The sequence below is a fragment of the Pinus tabuliformis genome, chromosome X (assembly GCF_031772625.1).
Source record: "Pinus tabuliformis cultivar Carrire ecotype Pingquan chromosome X, CPIR1, whole genome shotgun sequence".
In the NCBI taxonomy this organism is placed as follows: Eukaryota; Viridiplantae; Streptophyta; class Pinopsida; order Pinales; family Pinaceae; genus Pinus; species Pinus tabuliformis.
The window spans coordinates 139,374,046-139,393,111 of NC_142308.1; the positions used below are offsets into that span (position 1 = coordinate 139,374,046).

Below are 19,066 nucleotides of genomic sequence, written 5' to 3' on the forward strand. Positions count from 1 at the left end.
AGCCTGTCTGACTCTTATCCAGAGGTTGAGCCATATGATCTTGGCTCCTCTAGCAGTAGCCAGTAGTACTGGTCACAATTTACTTTTGTTTTAGAGGCCATTTCTAGCCTCCTTGGTTATGTGTTTTTGTTTTGATCTCTATGTCATCATCGTGTATGTATTGGACAGTGCATTGGGTGCCATTTTGATATAATGGATATATTCATGAGCCTACTTTGATCATATGTTGTCTTCTATCTATATTCTAATGCTGTGTGTTTGGAAACATGAATGAAAATCTTTAAAATTATGTGTGTGTGTGTGTGTGTTTTTGTTTTTTGTTTTGTAATAAAAAATAAATATTTAATGTATTTTTTACAACGATCGAGTCATTGAAATTGAGCCGGTTGAGTCGATACCGAGACGGAGTCCACCCTTAGCCAAGTCGGAGTCGGAGTCAGAGTTTTAAAACAATGGTTGAGATACACTGCCGGAGATGTAAGGCTACATGGATATACTGATGCTGATTGGGCAGGCAGTGTGGTGAATCGAAAGAGCACGTATGGGTGCTGTTTCTCTTTGGTTTCTCCCTCGATATCCTGGATGAGCAGGAAGCAGAAGTCGGTGGCTTTGAGAACCGCTGAGGAAGAGTACATTGCTGCGAGCATAGCCTCTTGTGAGGCTGTTTGGTTGCGGAAGCTCTTCAGTGGGCTGTTTGGACATACATTGGATACTACCGTGATCCTCTGTGACAACCAGAGTGGGATTCGACTATCCGAAAATCTCGTGTTTCATGATCACTCCAAGCATATCGATATCAGGGACCACTGAAGAAATTTCACCTCCCACTCCGGTTATCAGTTTTCTTTATCACTCCATGCATTTAGTTTTAAATTCAAGCATGATAAAAATTCTAAAATCTGGAAATCATAATATTTTTCTGAAAACACAAATTTAGAAATTTCACAATTGCTGAAATTGCAGAAATAAAACACAGCAAAATTATGACAGCCACACACAGAAAATAACACAGTGATTTTTGGTCAATATGACCCTGGAAAAACCCCCAACAACTCTTGGGGAAAACTAGTTTGAGAATTCTTCTTTATTTCTGAAAATGATTTTACAGAGAAACTGAAATATACAGTAAAAATTCCAGCAACCACAAATTACAACTTATCTCGATTTCCGTGCTTGAACTCCACCTCGAAAGTCGTGCCAATTAGCAAACAACCAAAACATAAATTTTTACAGCAATAAAACAACATTAAATGTTGTATGGCTAGCCTCGAAAAATGTGCCCAGAACTTGTTGTCCCTCTTCCTCGATTTTTGTGCCTTTCTCCTGTTGTACGGTTTTCCTTGGGATGCGTGCCAATAAATGCTGCTGCGCATATTTTCTGAAATGTCTTCTTGCTGCTCTTCTTCACTTTCTCACTGCTTAGAAATTCTCTCCTTCCTCTCTCTTCTCATTCTCTCAAATGCTCATGAAAGAATGAATTGATCTTTTTCTTTTCTCTTCTCCTTTTATTCTCTAAATGACCTTTTGGGTTACCCTAAGATCTAATGACTGAAATTCATTTAGATCTAGGGATGAGAATAAATGTTCATTTAATTCTCACTTTCTATTTTTTTAACTCACCCACTTAAATAAAGACCCACTTAGCCTTTTATTTCCATAGTCACTTTTTCACTTTCTAATTCTTCATTCACTTTAATAAAGTCACCTTTAAATTAGAATGTAACTTTACCACTTATAAAGTCACTTTTAAATTAGAATGTAACTTTACCACTTATAAAGTCACTTTTAAATTAAATTGACTTTACCACTTATAAAGTCACTTTAGGAGAAAAGTAAAAAATAAATTTGGACATTCCCTAGGCCAAAGATCAAAGCCTTAGGGAACCACTTTGTCCTATGGTACCCTAATTTAAACACTCCCTCTTACCGAGGAAAGTGTTTCTTACCACTCCCATCTTGTCTCTGAAGTATACATGCTTGCCCCGTGGTAAGGCTTTGGTGAAAATGTCTGGTACCTGCTCATTTGTGGAAATGTACTCAAGCTTGACAACTCCCTTTTGGACATAGTCTCTAATGAAGTGATACTTGATCTCAATATGCTTTGACTTGTCATGAAAAATTGGATTCTCTGTGAGTTTTATGCAACTCTGATTATCACAGTAAATTACTGAAGGACTCAATGTTTGACCAAATAGACCAAACAACATCTTGCGAAGCCATATGGCCTCACAACTAGTCAAACTAGCAGCCATATACTCTGCCTCAGCTGAGCTCAATGCAACTGATTGTTGTTTCTGGCTGATCCACGACACAACTGCCGAACCCAACCCAAAACAACACTCGGAAGTACTCTTCCTATCTGAAGCACACCCTGCCCAATCTGGATCCGTGTACCCTGCCAGTCTCACTCCATCACCCCGTCTATAATCCAGAGCAAAATCCACAGTCCCCTGCAAGTAACTAAGAATGTGTTTTGCAGCTACCCAGTGCACTCTCCTGGGCTCACACATGAACTGACTCATAGTGTTAATTGCAAAACATATATCTGGTCGAGTGTTGACCAAATACATCAAACAACCAATCAACTATCTGTATAGAGTAGGATCCACCAACTCGGAATCAGAAGCATGAAGCTTCTTCCAGTTAGTGATCATAGGTGTAGACATGGGTTTGCAGTCCTCCATGTGAAATCTGCTAAGAATATCCACAATGTACTTCCCTTGTCCCAGGAAGAAATGCCCCTCCTCCTGCGACACCTCCAATCCCAGAAAGTCCACTAATGGACAGTTCGCACAGTCCATCAAAGCTGGGAAAAAGGGATCTGGCAAACTTCCCCATAGCACATCCTCTGCATACATCAAGGTGATCAAAACTGAAATCTGGCACACCAGTGGTGATCTCCTGCAATGTATTTAAGGCCCCATGATACATGTGCCCCATCCTACGGTGCCAAATCTCACACAACTCTGAACTGCTAGATCTGCTGTCAGTCTTGTCTCGGGTGCTGCTACTCAATGCCATGAGGGGATGGAATGAGAACTTGTACACTTTGGCATGGCACACACCAATCTCTCTAGCTGAAGAAGCTGGAGTTCCCCTAGGATATATAAGCACCTGCCCTCTCTTGAACAACACATCATACCCTCTATCCACAAGCGCTGAGACGGATATCAGGTTCTTCTTCATTCCAGGCACATATAGAACAGCTGACACTTTCAAGGGAGGTTTGGGTCCCTTATCAAATGTCAATGTCCCCACACCAACTACTCTAACAATGTTGTCATCCCAAGTACTACCTCCATATCAGTATCACCCTCTGAAAGCTCTGAGAAGTACTCTCTGACTCCTCTCATGTGGCGGGAAGCGCCACTGTCAACATACCAAATGCTAGAAGATGCTCTGCTAGTAGCGGGGAAGGCACATTCCCTCTGAACCTTTATGGCAGGTGATCCTGCACTAGTGGCCTCACAAGCTATGAACCCAAACTCTCGATCAAATATCTCTGAGAAGCTCTCTATCTCTACAGAAGCTGCCATGGGTTTGTCTTTCCCTTTCTTGTTCTTCTTCTCCTTCTCCGGACACACAACAACATAGTGTCCCAACTTTTGACAATTCCAACATTTGACTTTGGAATAGTCCTTCTCCTTGTTCTGCTGCTTGCCTTTTACCTTTGCTTTTGCCTCCACTGTTGGAAGCTTGCTTCTTTGCTCTGCCCTTCTTCCCTCTTGCTAACAATGCCACATTGTCATACTCCTCCACTTGTTTGGCTGCCACAAGATGGTTCTTTTTTATCTTATTTTGAATGCAATCATCCCACAACCTCTCCCAATCGGGAAGGTTTTCCGGTGCAAAAATGCCATCCACAAAATTCTCTCAAGTCTTGGGAAGACCATTCAAAGCAATTCTCGCCAACTTAGTGGGTGCAATGATCTCACCTACGGCTGCCAACTCATCTCTCATATAAGTGATCTTTGTGAGTTATGCTGTAGCACTGTCAGTCTTAGCCATTTTAATGGCCTTCAGTTTCTCCTTTAGGACCATTTTTCTGTTTTCATTTGAGCTCTGGTAAAGACTGATCAACGCTGTCCACATCTCATGTGCATAAGTCTTTCCTTTCACATGATGAATGACATGGTTTTTGATTCCTTCCGGAATCAATCTTTTTGTCTTAGCATTCTTTTTGTTAACTCTGCCAACTGTACAGTGTCAACAGGTACTACTACTGGGTTTTGTGTGGTATTTACCATAATGCCCTAGACTTCTGTTTCCTCAAAGATGCTCTGGATTCTCTCCTTCCATGTACTGTAGTTGTTCTGCCCATCCAACTTGTCTTCAACTCTCAAACCCAAAGACATGTTTCACTGTCCTACCAAATTGAAATTTTCAAATCTGTGGTAAAGTTTCTGTTTTCTGTGTAAAAATCAGCTTGCTGTAATTTTCACTTTGCTGTCCCAAACTGCACTTTTCAGCCAACCAAGTTCCGATACTATGAATAAATTTCAACCCCCACTCCCGTTATCAGTTTTCTTTATCACTCCATGCATTTAGTCTTAAATCCAAGCATGATAAAAATTCTAAAATCTGGAAATGATAATATTTTCTCTGAAAACACAAATTTAGAGATATCATAACTGCTGAAATTGCAGAAATAAAACACAACAAAATTATGACAGCCACACACATAAAATAACATAGTGATTTTTGGTCAATGTGACTCTGGAAAAACCCCCTACAACTCTTGGGGAAAACTAGTCTGAGAGCTCTTTTTTATTTCTAAAAATGATTTTATAGAGAAACTGAAATATGCAGTAAAAATTCCAGCGACCACAAATTACAACTTATCTTGATTTTCGTGCTTGAACTCCACCTCGAAAATCGTGCCAATCAACAAACAGCCAAAACAAAATTTTTTACAGCAATAAAACAACATTAAATGCTGTACGGCTAGCCTCGAAAAATGTGCCCAAAACTTGCTGTCCCTCTTCCTCTATTTCTGTGTCTTTCTCCCGCTGTACAGTTTTTCTTGGGATGCGTGCCAATAAATGCTGCTGCGCAGATTTTCTGAAATGTCTTCTTGCTGCTCTTTTTCACTCCCTCTCTTTTCTTTCTCTCAAATGCTCATGAAAGAATGAATTGATCTTTTTCTCTTCTCTTCTCCTTTTATTCTCTAAATGATCTTTTGGGTTACCCTAAGATCTAATGGTTGAAATTCATTTAGATCTAGGGATGAAAATAAATGTGCATTTAATTCTCACTTTCTATTTTTTTAACTCAACCACTTAAATAAAGACCCACTTAGCCTTTTATTTCCATAGTCACTTTTTCACTTTCTAATTCTTCATTCATTTTAATAAAGTCAACTTTAAATTAGAATGTAACTTTACCACTTATAAATTCACTTTTAAATTAGAATGTAACTTTACCACTTATAAAGTCACTTTTAAATTGAATTGACTTTACCACTTATAAAGTCACTTTAGGAGAAAAGTAAAAAATAAATTTGGACGCTTTTCCCTAGGCCAAAGATCAAAGCCTTAGGGAACCACTTGTCCTTTGGTACCCAAATTTTAACAACCACTTTATCCGGGATGTTCAGTCAATTTAGTGTCGTAAATTGTTACATAAATTATTAATCCGGGTATCATAAACTGATGAAGTGTAGTGCACTATATGTGCCAGATGACCCTCTTACCTCACTGTTTTAGAGTTTTATGTTTGTTTTGGGGTTTTGTTCATTTGATTCCTAATGTTCTGCAATGTAATCTACAAAATCTTAATCTACTATTGCTAAGAATCTAGAGAAATGAAATGAGATTTAAAAGTGCTTTAAGCCGAATTTGGAAGTAAAGTTTTAAACAAGAAAAATGAAAACAAAGCTTCTCTTCTTGCTTTTATGATTGTTTCTAAAACATGAACTAGAAAGACTTAAAACTGCTAACTACTCAACTACAAAATCAAGGCTTTAAATGAGAAAATAAGATTGCAGCTATTTATGATAAATCAAAAATGAAATACTAAAAGTAAGATTACTTCTACTGTGTAATCTACTGCAGAATCAAGACTTAATGAACAACTGAAGATGGAATTGCAGCTAAACTAAGTGAAAAACCATAACTGAAAATGAAGTTACAATTATGAAAGCAAAGCTAAATGACGTATTTTTGTCACTCTGCTACACAATTTAGGGAGAACTACCTCCTTGTGATAGCATTCTTGAGAGATTTCATTCTTCACTATTCTAAGAAAAGTAGACATGAGCTAAACTAAGTGAAGAAACCATAATTGAGAATGAAGTTGCAACTATTCTATTATGAAAGCAAAACTAAATGAAGTATGTTTGTCACTTTGCTACACAATCTAGGGAGAACTACCTCCTTGTGTTAGCATTCTTGAGAGATTTCATTTTTCATTATTTTAAGAAAGGTAAACATAAAAATGCAAAGAAAGACTCATTCACAAATGAAACATTTCACCACTTAGTTTTAGGATTAACCATCAACTGAAAGGCTTTTGAAAATATTCATTTATAACATGAGTTACTTAAACTAATAAGGAAATGACATTGAACAACTTAATTCTAAATCTAAAAACTAATGAACAACAAATGAAATGAACCAATTTATGCTACTAACTTCAACTTAAAACTACTGATAAGAAACTAGAGAGCAGTAAATAACCAAAGAACTATTCTGCGCTGAAATAGAACTACACTAAGTTAGTGAAAGATGACACAAGCTGCATTATAAACAGAGTTAGAAAACGATTATAAACATAATAAAAAAACACAGTGAATGTACAATTGAACTATGAAATACAAAACAGAATTAAAATGTACCCTTGACCACGCAGGGGCCCTCTACAAAGGTCTCGGATTATGAACACTCAATCAGTACACCAACAACGCTTCAGGTATCCATTGAAAACAGAGTTTTTATATTAAAACAGAGAACTGAGTTCTTCAAGCTACAAAGCAGAAATTTGAACTATTACATAAGCGAAAATGTTAACTTGTTCTGCGTTCTACACGCTGGTATTTATAGAGAAATATACAACTATTTTGAAGAGAGAAATCAGCTACAACAAAACACGTAGACAGGCCAGTATGCGGATTTCTTGTCCCTGGTTGCTTAGAAACATAAATCTGTGGTAGTGGCTTGTTAGATTCTGTTTGTGCAGGTGGCATATGAAGTCCGTGGCCTCAGGAGACTGCCTCGGATCCCATTATTGAGAAACGTGTGCAAAACAGAGTCCTGTTTGCCATAGGTTTCTAGAGTTGACTTACCTTTGACCAGAGTCCTCCTCATCGATTTAGGCCAGATGGATAGGATATGATCCATGCTCTGATGTTTTCCAAGCTACCCATGTGGTCCTTTTCCTCTCTCGACACCTGTAACCTACAAAATCATGGAGATGGCTGCAGAACAGCCATTGAGCTGAGGAATGTGGCTGCGTTCCGTAGCTGAGAGACAAAAACCTATTCAAATAGCAAACATAGCAATATAACTTGTAAATCACTGAAATATACTCCTTGAGGCAATGTGTAATGGTTTTTGATGATTAAGGATGCATTTTCATGGAAAAGCAAAGAAAGAAGGATGAGAAAGTTGTTTAAGGGAAAGGTAATTTTGGAACTTAACATACCCCCACTGCGAGACTATTGCATGTCCCCATGCAATCAAAATGGTGGACTCCCTCTTCCTACTGCATTTGCTCTGAGACTTCAGCCAAAACATCCAACCTCTTCTTGCTCTTCTTTGCTGCAACTGCCATCCTAGGCTTCCTCATGAGGAATCTATACTTGAGGTTAATGAGAGCCCTGTTTAGCTTCTTGTTTTTCATCTTTAATTTTCTGTTTTTCTTATGCCATAGACCCAAATGAAGCATAGTGTTATCATGGATAATCTTATCCAACTTGTTTTGTTCTTTTAAGGCTTCATTGTCCCTTTGGATGTGCCTATTTAGAACCTCTAGCTCATAGATTTCCTGCTTAAGTGAGCTAGTCAAAGTCTCTTGTGATGTGGCTGGCTGCTCAGTGTTGGATGAAGTCACTTGATCTACTAATGTATTCTTTTGCTCCAGTGACTCAATGTAATCATAAATCTGCTGTTGGATTGGATCAATTCTTGGAGAGGCTCTTTTTGGGTTGCTTTCAAAGTTTTGTTGAGGAGAGTGCTGTGGGCTTTGCTCAAATGAGATATTGTCTTGGGACCGAGTTGGAGTTTTTTCTCCCAAATCTATGAACTGAGTCTCTTTTGATTTTGTTTTCTTCACTTTGCCCTTGAGTCTAGAACTCCTCCTCAAACTTTGGGAGCCTATGATCTCTTCATCCATAACCTGTCTTCTTTTCCCCTTCTCCTTCTCTTTCTTGTACTGATTCAGCTTGAAGCCATTGCCCTGTTTGGATTTGTCATTGATCTCTACTCCCTTCCATCACCTATTTTGAAATTCTAAAAACCCCAAAACTCCATTTTAGTAAGGCTACTCTCAACTTTGCCTTGTGTCTCATTGCTCAGTCTTAGTAATCCTATTAGGGATACATACTTAGAATTGGAGGAGAGCCAGCCAGAAGTGAAGAAGATAGGTCACTAAGGTGACAGTTGTGATTGTCCTAATAGTTGCCTCTTTAGTTGTTTCTTAAGGATTAGCGTTTTTATCATTAAGTAAAGTTTGAGCTGTAACAGGTCCTTACTTGGAACTCAGTGGACCAATTAAAATCATATCTTAGCTGTGCCTATTTCCAATATAAAAAAGCAGTTGCCTGTACAACAACCTGTCTAGATGTCCCTATCTATAGTACATTACCAGTAAATGTACGAAAATATGTCCTCCTGAAAGAAGGGGAAAGGTGCAAGGTATGATGAGATTCTTGGCCAGGCAGGTCTTAGAGGTAGACCTGGGATGAATTATAGACCATAGAAAGAAAGCCTCAATTTTGTTTTTAACTTTAATCCATGCTATCTTAAAAATTGAAAAAATAATCATTTCCCTAAAGATTGATCATTTCTTGTAACACTGTTTTGATCTATTGTAGCTTGGAATAATTGAAAATTCATGGATTTTGACTGGGCGTAAATTGCATCTGTATCAAGCATTGCTGATGTTGCGATGGAGCACTTTCTGTTTTGTCACTATTTTTTTTCTACTCTTTCTCTATGCTTGTCAGCCCTACGGTAAATTCACACCCACTTATGGAAACCACCTTGCCCTGATGAATGGTGTGAATCTCTCAAATTTCCCAAATGCCATTGGTCATGCAATAGATTCTAACGATAGAGGTGAGATTGCCTATATACATGAAGGATATGTTACACATCCATGGAGTGAAAGGTTCTCAATTCTTGGGCTTAGCATGAATGTAGTGGGGTGACTACACATCTTTGGTGAGATTCCTAATGCACTGGATTTTACACCCTGTGAATCTCCTAGTTTTCCGTCACCTGTGCTTTCAACATGGAGTGGTTTCATTCTTGTCACAAATTTTGTAGGATGGCCTGAACCCAAAAAAGCAACACAAATATTGTTTTAAATGACAATATCAGTACTTCATTAGAACTTGGACATTACCTTGCAGTATTCTTATGTGACAGAGTTGTGGACTTGCTCAGGCGAATTGTGCCCTATGCTCGTATCTCCAACTGCTAGATGGGAATGAAAATAGATATAGTGATTTGAGTGATCAGAATTCAGTTACTGACATGACTTGTGCTGTCTGACATTCACAGGCTTGCTCGAGCCTTGGCTGATATTGACATGGAAACTATAGATGTCTACAATTTCAGCACTAATGTGACATCAATGTGTGAAATTAACGCATGAAAACTGGTCCCACATAGCTGTTCAGTTTCCAGCTTGGTTGTTTGACTTGGAAAATGGGTCACCGCTGACAACCATTATCACTTATAACAACTGTTCAGTTGCATTGAGCACACATACATGTATAGCTGTTATACTTGGTATTGAAACAGAAGAAGAGAGAAATAGTAGAAATGAACAATCTCTTCTTCACTCTAGTTTTCTTCCCAACCCCACAAGCCTCTGCCAGACTTTGCACAAAGAGCAACTCTGCTTGCATGAACACTCCTTCCTTGTGCACATATGTAATATTTATGACAAAGTAATTGAATTCGAGTTAACCCTGTGATATATATTGTCTTCCCTACAGTTTGGAATCTGGATACATTGTTCTTTTCCTCCACCATGCTAGCACTTGTTGATTAATTGGTTGACAGGCACCTACATACACATGTTTGATCACCGGTTGGGATGTGAAATGATGCAGGGCAAATTAAATAAATTCACTACAGCCTTGCTTACCTAGTACTATAATTAGCCATCTCCAAGAAATATTTGAGGTTAAATTGTGTCATCTTGGTTTCTTTGTTTGTTGATGCAGGTCAGTAATTCTTTTTGGGAACATAAGGCAATAGGCGACCTGCCATGCATGTTGAGCCACTGTCTCTCCTCATGTGCTCGGGTACTTACAATTGGTTTCTGACCAGTTTCTCTGCATATTTCTTTTATCTTCAATATCCTTGTGGTTTTGGCATGTCTTTTTGCTTTAAAGACTATCCTGCCAGAACTTACCACCCTGATTTCTTACCACACAAATCAATTGTAAACTATTTGTGATCAATTATACTTGTATTTATTCTTGTTCTTGCTACTAGAAAAACTACCTCCCTTTTTCAAGTAGAAACAGAAGTTTCAGGTGGATGGAAATATCAACCTTTAGTTTCTTTCCTTTGCGCTGCAAATTTTTACTGATGCTGCTTATATTTTTTCCTTGCCCATTATTGATAAATATCTTTTGAAAATGAGATCATGTGATATACTTAATGATAGCGCTTGTTGTAACCATATTTTGCCACGGATATAGTTTTGAAGTTCTTTGAACAGTTCATGGATTATCTTGCAGAGACAGGATGCTTGGAGCCTCAAGATGTCAAAAAGTGTAAGCATGCCACTGTGTACAGTCCCTACATCTCGGGCTGTTGTCACCTGCAAATCTCTATTCAGTTCAGGACAATTAAATCATGCACTTTTACTGTCCATTAAACCTGCAGCTTTATCATTGACCAGGTATAACAAATTCAATTTGGTTATTTCTGCAGTTACCTTATCCTGCCCTCTTTGTGAATAGCTGTAACTTATATTTTTCCTATTGCTTTTCCTCTTAAATTTTTGAAATTTAGCTTTTATTTGTAGTAGGGAACAAATCTGAGAATAGTATAATTGAAAATTTGAGATTCCTGTTGTGTATAGTTTTTGTTCTGTCTGATGCTGTTGGTTGTATAACTGCAGCAGTAGTAAGAATTTTGCTGGCAATATGTATCAATCACGAGAATAGCTTTTGGTTTGCCACTATTTTATCCTTTTAGAACCATTTCGGGTTAAGTTAGGTAGCAATTGCTATACAGGTTGTTTACACCACTGGATAATGTTGTGTGTAAACGTTTACTCCAATAACAGTGATCTGAGCCCCTTTTTTCAATAGCCCACTGGAAATTGGAAAAAACCAACAGAAGGACAATCTCTAGAAAGCATGCTCTCATTGCACAAAAGGAAGACATGGGATTGACAAGAGTGCCTCATCCATGAAAACCAGAAAATAATAAATACGCCTATATCCTATTACTAATACTAAAAATAATAATAGTAGTAGTGGTAGTGAATACATGATAATGAGTTATGATATAGAATGGCAGGGCACTGATTTGAGGCCCACATCTAAAGGAACTATGGAGTTAGACAGAATGGCATAATTCCCAAGGTTAGGTTGTTCCTTTATTATTTCATTATGGGAGCTCTTGGGATCTTCAACATGGAATCTTCTTTCAGGCTCTCTGTTAAGTTTAACAAATCCAGAACCTCTAGGAGAAGGAATTGTAACATATGACCAATTCGTTTGAATACTTCCTCCTAGATCAGAGGCCTACTTCCTTGACAATAACATACCCCAAGCATTTGGTACATCAACTACAACTATGTCCATCACAATCATTATGTTAGGGTAAACTGATAAATGTACTTGTAAATCCTTGACTAACCCATGAACATCATTCTTTTTAGTATCCATGGCACATATGTTGTAGTAAGGCCTAGAAATTCTTAAATTGAGTTGCTCCATGACCTTTTTGGTCAATTGTTGAAATTTCTAAGTCTAACCGTTAGAAATTTTCTCTGTATTCTTCTGGTTTATTTCTCCTACTTGTTAATTACAAACAAGTTATCTTAACATATAAACACCGAAATAAACACAATACAGTCTCAACCATCTACAAATCAACAATTGAAAGAAATAGCAAACACAAATGACACCGTTATTTTTGGACAACTCGTCCCCGGAAAAACCCAATGCAGGAAAACCGGTGCAGCAATTCTGAGGGTTTATTTTATTATGCAGTCTATCCTTGAGTACAACTGGGTGCCAAACTGGCTCACCCGACAGAGAAAAATAACCGACAGTAATACCTCTCTATTCGGAAGCATATATTCAAAAAATCTGCCCCACGAAACCCTTTCCAACACCACTGAGGCACTGTGTCAGCCCTCTTGGCCTCTGCGTCAACCCTTTGAGACACTGCGTAGCCTCTATGACCTTCTGCGTCACTCCTATTGCCCTCTATGTGGATGAAACAGGCCCTTCTGGCTCAGTGCTATCTCTGTTGGGCTCTGCTTGGCTTGCTCTGGCTTCTGCGTCTGCCTCTTTGCCTCTGTACTGGTCTCTTGACACTATATCTGCCTCTCTGTCCAGTACTCAGTGCCCCTCGCTGCAAATTGATCACTGATTCGCAGTGAAACATGAATCTCCGATCACTTGCGATTAATCACGAGTCAAACTCTGCTCTTTCCTCAAACGATCCGATTCAACTCTGGGCGAGTCAAACTTGTGTGGACCAAGTTTGACTCGTGGTCAACGTGATTTTGACTAGTGACTCACTAATTAATTGCGATTTAGGGGACTACGGCTATTTCAACCCTAAACTCGGCGAGCACAGGTTTTAACTTTTAGGGTTCCCACATTTTTTGCTTCATAGTTTAGTTAGGTTCAAAATTAAAAGTTGGTCCATAATTGACTTCACTGTTCAGGGCTACAACTCATAAGTCAAGAAGGTAATAGAGTCATGGTTTCAGTTTCAATTTACTCAACATAATAGAGTCGTAGTGTAATAGAGGCGTAGTGTGCAGTGTGCTCCAATGTAGCTTCAGCGTGTGCTTTGTCAAAGATTTCAATAGAAAACCATTATCATATCATTTTAGCAGCAATCAAGAGATTTCAATCACTGCTTTTTTACTGATTGGTACGCAGTATTTTATAAACTTCTAGAAGTAGATGTTTCTGCTTCTATGTAGTCACAGGTTAGGAGTGAGGACCCAATACTTTGGATCATGTTTGGACTGATAACATATATGAGATACTTATTCATTCATGATATTTTGGACATTTATTGTTATTATGCATTGTTTGGACATGGCTTTATTGAATATCAATGAAAAATCCTTAATTCAATATATGTGTATATCTTAATTTATTGGATTCACCGATTTTTTGATCCGATTAAAACTCTTCGCTCTTTTGCCTTGCCGATTTATTGCCGATTCCGAGTCTGGTAACATTGCTGATTCGACTTTACTTAGCAAACCCCGCTATAGTAAATCAAATGACTGATCACTCTGATGTATTCTCCAACTGACTCTTAAGCCTTTTCTTATACTTTCCCTGCTGGTCCTTCAACGGTCGAGATTACATCTCTAATCAATGACTAAGATTAGATTTGGCTTGATCCATGACTTTTGGAACCTTCTAACTCAGTTTTATATTGATACCCATTAATATTTTATTTTTCCTAAGTTTAGACTTAGTAACTCCATTAAAAATATTAATTATTTTAATATCTCCCAAACTGCTTAGAATTTGCCCAAACCATTTTTGGGTCTTGGAGATCTCATGTGCTTTAGCCTCTCCACCAATTTTCATGGTTAGAGCACATCCGATGCTATCCCAAATCAATAGTCATAATGCAAGGCGAAGCACCAAAATCCAACATATAGTTATATAATCGATAACCATTAACAAGCAAAGTAAAAAATGGTTGATGATCCTTGTTATCTGGGTACATACTTTGCAAGTAAATTGGGGCATCTTGATAGACAACTTCAAGAGCCTTTTCCTAAGAAACATTAACATGAGATGCTTCAATGGCGTTCAATAACTTAGCCTTTTGGGAGGGAATCTTCAATATCTCGGTAACAAAAACCCAAATTTTTTCATTATTCAACCATCCTCCCAAGTCAACATTTAATCCAGAATTAAAGCTTGAACTAGGGTTAGAACTTCGAGGGGTAATTTGATAATCGCTTTGATCTTTATTCCTTATTTGATACCTTAACCAATGTTGCACGACTCGTACTCGTATAAGACTCGTCATGACATTGACTTGTCAACTTGTATAAGACTTGGGAACGACCCATATAAGACTCGTATAAGATGCATTAAAATACAAAAAACCTTAAAATATGGTAAATTTTAATCACAAAAAATAAACTAATGACAATTCCAATCCGCCTGGGGGAGTGACACGTAGGTGAGGGGGCTTGTGCGGGCTAAACCGCTTTTCGCACGCCCCCCTCGCCGTTATCTCATTTCATAGCGAGGGGGTGCAAAGAGCTTCCCCTCTATTGATCTGGGCGGGGAGGCTAATAACTGTTGATCTTCACCTAAAGCTTACCACATGCCGACAAAAGAGTTTTGTCGTTTTATGGCTTTGGTTTAAAAGCATAAGAAACATATTTATTTACAATAATTAATCACCCTTTTTAACAAGGTAATTAAACAATAATGAAAATTAATCTAACTAAGGGCATGTTTAAACTAGCTGCCTTTTAAACTATTTAACTAATCTAAACCTAATCTATATGACTTTAGGCCAATTTTTAAGCATATTAGGCTTTTTATTTTTCCTAATCTAGCCTAATTTCTAATTTTCAACCAAGATTAAATTGTTTGGTTGAATTTATTCTCTAGTCTAGAACAAAAATTTAAATGATCTGAATCAAGTTTAAACAGTTTGATTCAGATAAGAAGAAAAGGCTGTGGCATAAAAAACAAACTGCACACAGACCTTTATTATGACAAATAGAATTTATTCATAAAGTAGCGCTTAAACAAGCACACTTATTCAAATCTTTTTGACTTTCTTTTGATGGGGTTCTATTTCATCACTTTTTTACTTTTCTATTTTTTTCATATTTTCATTTTATTTTTATTTTTTTTATACCCTCTTTTATAAAATAGCAACTAACCAAAAATAAAGCATGTTACAACATGAACATTGACTCTCAAAGGAAGAAATTAATGCTGGTTTGTTCCTTCCTAGGATTTTCAAAGCAACCACCAAAACTTGGGTCACATTTGTAATAATATTGTCCATTTAAAAAATAAAAAATAATAAAAAATGAAAATCTTAAAATACATATATATGCTAGGGTGTGTTTGTTAATTTCTCTAACCCCAGAAACTTGGCAAATTATTTTCTAGTAGATTCCTTCAATTTCAATTACTTATTATGCAGATCTATTGAAGAAAAGCACAACTGAGATTTTCACACGTAAATAAAAAATATAACAAGGAAAGCAAATTAATACACTAATCTAATTCACATGCACACATATTCTGCCTTTAAAAATTTGTTGTTTCATAAATAACAATCTTCAGCATACAAGGGCTCCCTTCTTGGGATAATGGCCCTCTGAGAAAAATACAAATACAACAAAAAACTGTAGTTATACTAGTTGATCAAACCCTATACTGATCTTTCCTTCGATCTTGCTTGGTGGATCGAGATCATTCTCCCTCACTGCCCCTTGTTCTTCTTCCTTTGGACCTTGCACTGTTGGATGAAAGATCTTCTCTGCCCAATCACTGAGATCTCTCTATTTGACTCTGTCTTTTGTTGAAAGATGTGTCTTCTCCCTTAGCTTAGCCTTGCTTTTATAAGTTTGTGTTATTGACCAAATCGACGACCCTAATCTCCAAAGTGATTGATGGATGAGATTAGGTGTCAACTTCATTTGAGATCAATGGTCGAGATTCATCTAATTTGCTAATGCTGTTAGCCTTGTATTTCATTATATTAACTCACTTTTTGTTATAAAAGGAAATTACTTTAATAATTCCTTTAATTGAAGTAATTTGCTAAGGTTAAATGGTCCTTTGGATGACCTCCTTACGTCTAGACACTTGGACTTGTGGGGAACTACCTGTATAATGCTACTATCACCAATAGTGTCTCATTTGTTGTAACGATATCAACAATCAACCAACAACCACTATGCATCTCTTGAAGGGCCTCCTTCCAAACCTGTAGTTGATAAGATGAACATGTGTTGAATAGAAATTCAAGTGGAAAACTACAAATGCATGTAATAGTTGGCTTTGACTATCGTGCTTATGTCACGGGAAAATGTAGACCAGATTGAATTTAAAAATCGATTTTTCGCTATTGAAATATTATGTGATGAAAATATTAATACACAACTTTAGGATAATCATGGGTATCCTAAGGTGGAAATCATGATTTTTTTTAATAAAAGCTTATTGTTATTCTAATGATGAGTGTGGTCGCTTTGATCAATGAAGTTATCAACATTACTTTGAACAAAGATGACACCTTGTTTATGTTCCAAAGAATAAAATTCCAAAATGACTTTTGTCTGAAGACATACTTGGAGTCACAATTAGAGAGGTTACATTTTCAGAATCTTATCAAGATATATATTTGATAAAAGTCGACCTTGGATCTATTGATACTTCTAAATTGCATCAATATTGCTTGGAGCTTCAAAGATCTTTTTTTCTTGTTTCTTTTTGTGCTTCGAGAACAAAGCCCTCCTAAATAGGAGGGTACATAGTATACATAGATTAGATAGTTATATTGTTAATTTTTGGATAACAATGGTATGTTCTATGCTTAGAGTAATTTTACTTCAATTTCTTTACTAGCCCAATATCAATATCTAGTTTAGCAATCACATCAACTTGATAGGAAAATGCAGATAGAACATAAACAATACAGTAGAAGACAAGCCAATACAAGAGGACACAAGATATGGCACCAGCCAGGGAAAAACCCTAATGTGGGGAAACCCTTGATCAATTCTCCTTATAATTCTTCAAAAGTTCAGCAGAGAGAGAGAGAGTACAAGATACGATATTCACTTGCCCAATTATAGTGAAAATTTGATCAGTCAAACAATAGAAACAGAAACCGTAACTAGAAAGTCAACGCTGGTCAACAGGGTAGATTTTGACCTCCAAAACAACTTGGTCAAACTCGGTCAACTCGGCCTCCAACAACAAGTCAAATCAGCCCAAAAACAGTCCGAAAAGTCTAGTTAAATCTGGTCAACAAAAGTCAAAATTACAGCAGACCCTAGCACAGTCAACGCTTGTCAAACAGAGGTCAAACAACCTCGAATTTCGTGCCCAGAATTGCGGCTTGCCCAAACAGAAATACCCCATACAAAACCACAATCAAAGATGGTCAACGCTGGTCAAAACAACCTTTTGCAATTTTCGGTCAAGTCTGGTCAATGCCGGGACAACAAAAGAACAGTCCCTTATTCGCACGTGTGGAGAGAGAGAAGCCTCAGAAATCCGTACCCAATTAAGAAGAGAGAGATGTGTGTGTGAATGGAGTGTCCAAATGAGGAGGAGGCACCATGTATTTATATGCAAACGTTGAGGATGAATAGACGTGATTGTTGGGCTTTTGATCCTACATTAGATTGTTGGTAGACTTTGACAATTTGTCCATAATCAAAATGTTGTTCCTCTAAGATAGTAGTAGGTCAGGCTACCAATGCCAGAGCATCTAAAATAATTGTTTTGGGGGTTTTTGGTTTTAATTTTGGAAGACCAATGAATGAAGACAGATGTAGAATTGAAGTAATTAATCCTTTGGGTTATATTAATACTTCAGCAAAGGGTTGCTATAAAGCATTACATAGTGATATAGATCAAAAATAGTGGTGAGTAGAAGACAACAAAAAATATGATTATCATAGTTTCCAGACTGTAAAACAGAACAATCATAAGTTGGAAAACCTTCTAAACTACGTTCCAAAGGTTCAAGGCAGTATACTTAATGCTTACACAAGATGCTGATGATTTATTGATTAGAGGGGATTAGCTACACAGACAGTTGCATTAATCCAATCTCTTAATAGATGATCACTTCAGGAGCTTATAGGAATCAATTGAAACACAAATTGTTCCTACCTAGATATCTCTGCAAGTCATAAGCATATGAAGAAAAACATAATGATTAAAAACTGGAAAAACTTACAGGATAACACAAACTGTGTAAAACCAGATTCAGAATCCTCTGCTTTGTATTAAGGTTCCAGAAAGACCGAGTACATCAAGTGTTTGTAAAAGCTTCCTTCAAAGGTGGCTTTTAGGTTCAAAGTAGTATTAACAGTCAAGACTTTACAGGTAATGAACTATGAATCTTGAACTCCCAACGCTTAACATCTCGAGAAGAGAGTTATTTATACGATAATAAAACCAAGAAATATCCTAAAACTGATTAAGATTTATTCTAGGAAAGGAAAGATCTTCATGCAAGAAGATAGGGGTAGCTATTGAACTGCTTCTTGCTGTCCCTTTTATTCATGTTTTTGCTGGGTTTGTTTGTCTGATATTTTTCCCTTTTGGCTAATCGATTGTTGGTATCCTTCACGCTGGCAATTTGTTTCATTTAACCTTTTTACCTGATAATGCTTTAAACTCTGTTTAATATGCTTTGACCTGGCTGAGTGAATTTTACTGTGATCTTTTCTACCTTTACTGCGCATTTCAGTTTTATTATTGTGTTTTTCAACAGTAAAATCCTCATATTTGTCTTCCAACTGTTACAAAGGCTTTTTGTTTACAAACCTGGAACAACAGTCTTTACTTGCAAAACAAAAACTTATTAAGAAAAACATGGTGACAGAGGAGGTCGTTCATGGCTTTGCTGAGCTTTAAAGGATATCGGAAGGAGTCCGGGCGTATTCGGAAGGC

At 37.2% G+C, this 19,066-nt stretch overlaps 1 protein-coding gene across 2 annotated transcripts in view; it reads left to right on the plus strand.

Annotated features, from left to right (window-relative positions):
- The window catches only part of LOC149138849 (mechanosensitive ion channel protein 2, chloroplastic-like), a 116,209-nt gene that overhangs the window by 25,228 nt on the left and 71,915 nt on the right, over positions 1–19,066 (plus strand). Inside the window, exons 3-4 of one of the 2 annotated variants that reach the window (XM_089449163.1) lie at positions 10,394–10,474; positions 10,916–11,079. In XM_089449163.1, coding sequence (XP_089305289.1) covers positions 10,394–10,474; positions 10,916–11,079 — 245 coding nt within the window. The remainder of the gene's footprint in view (positions 1–10,393; positions 10,475–10,915; positions 11,080–19,066) is intronic. The other variant, XM_089449164.1, reaches the window with a different exon arrangement.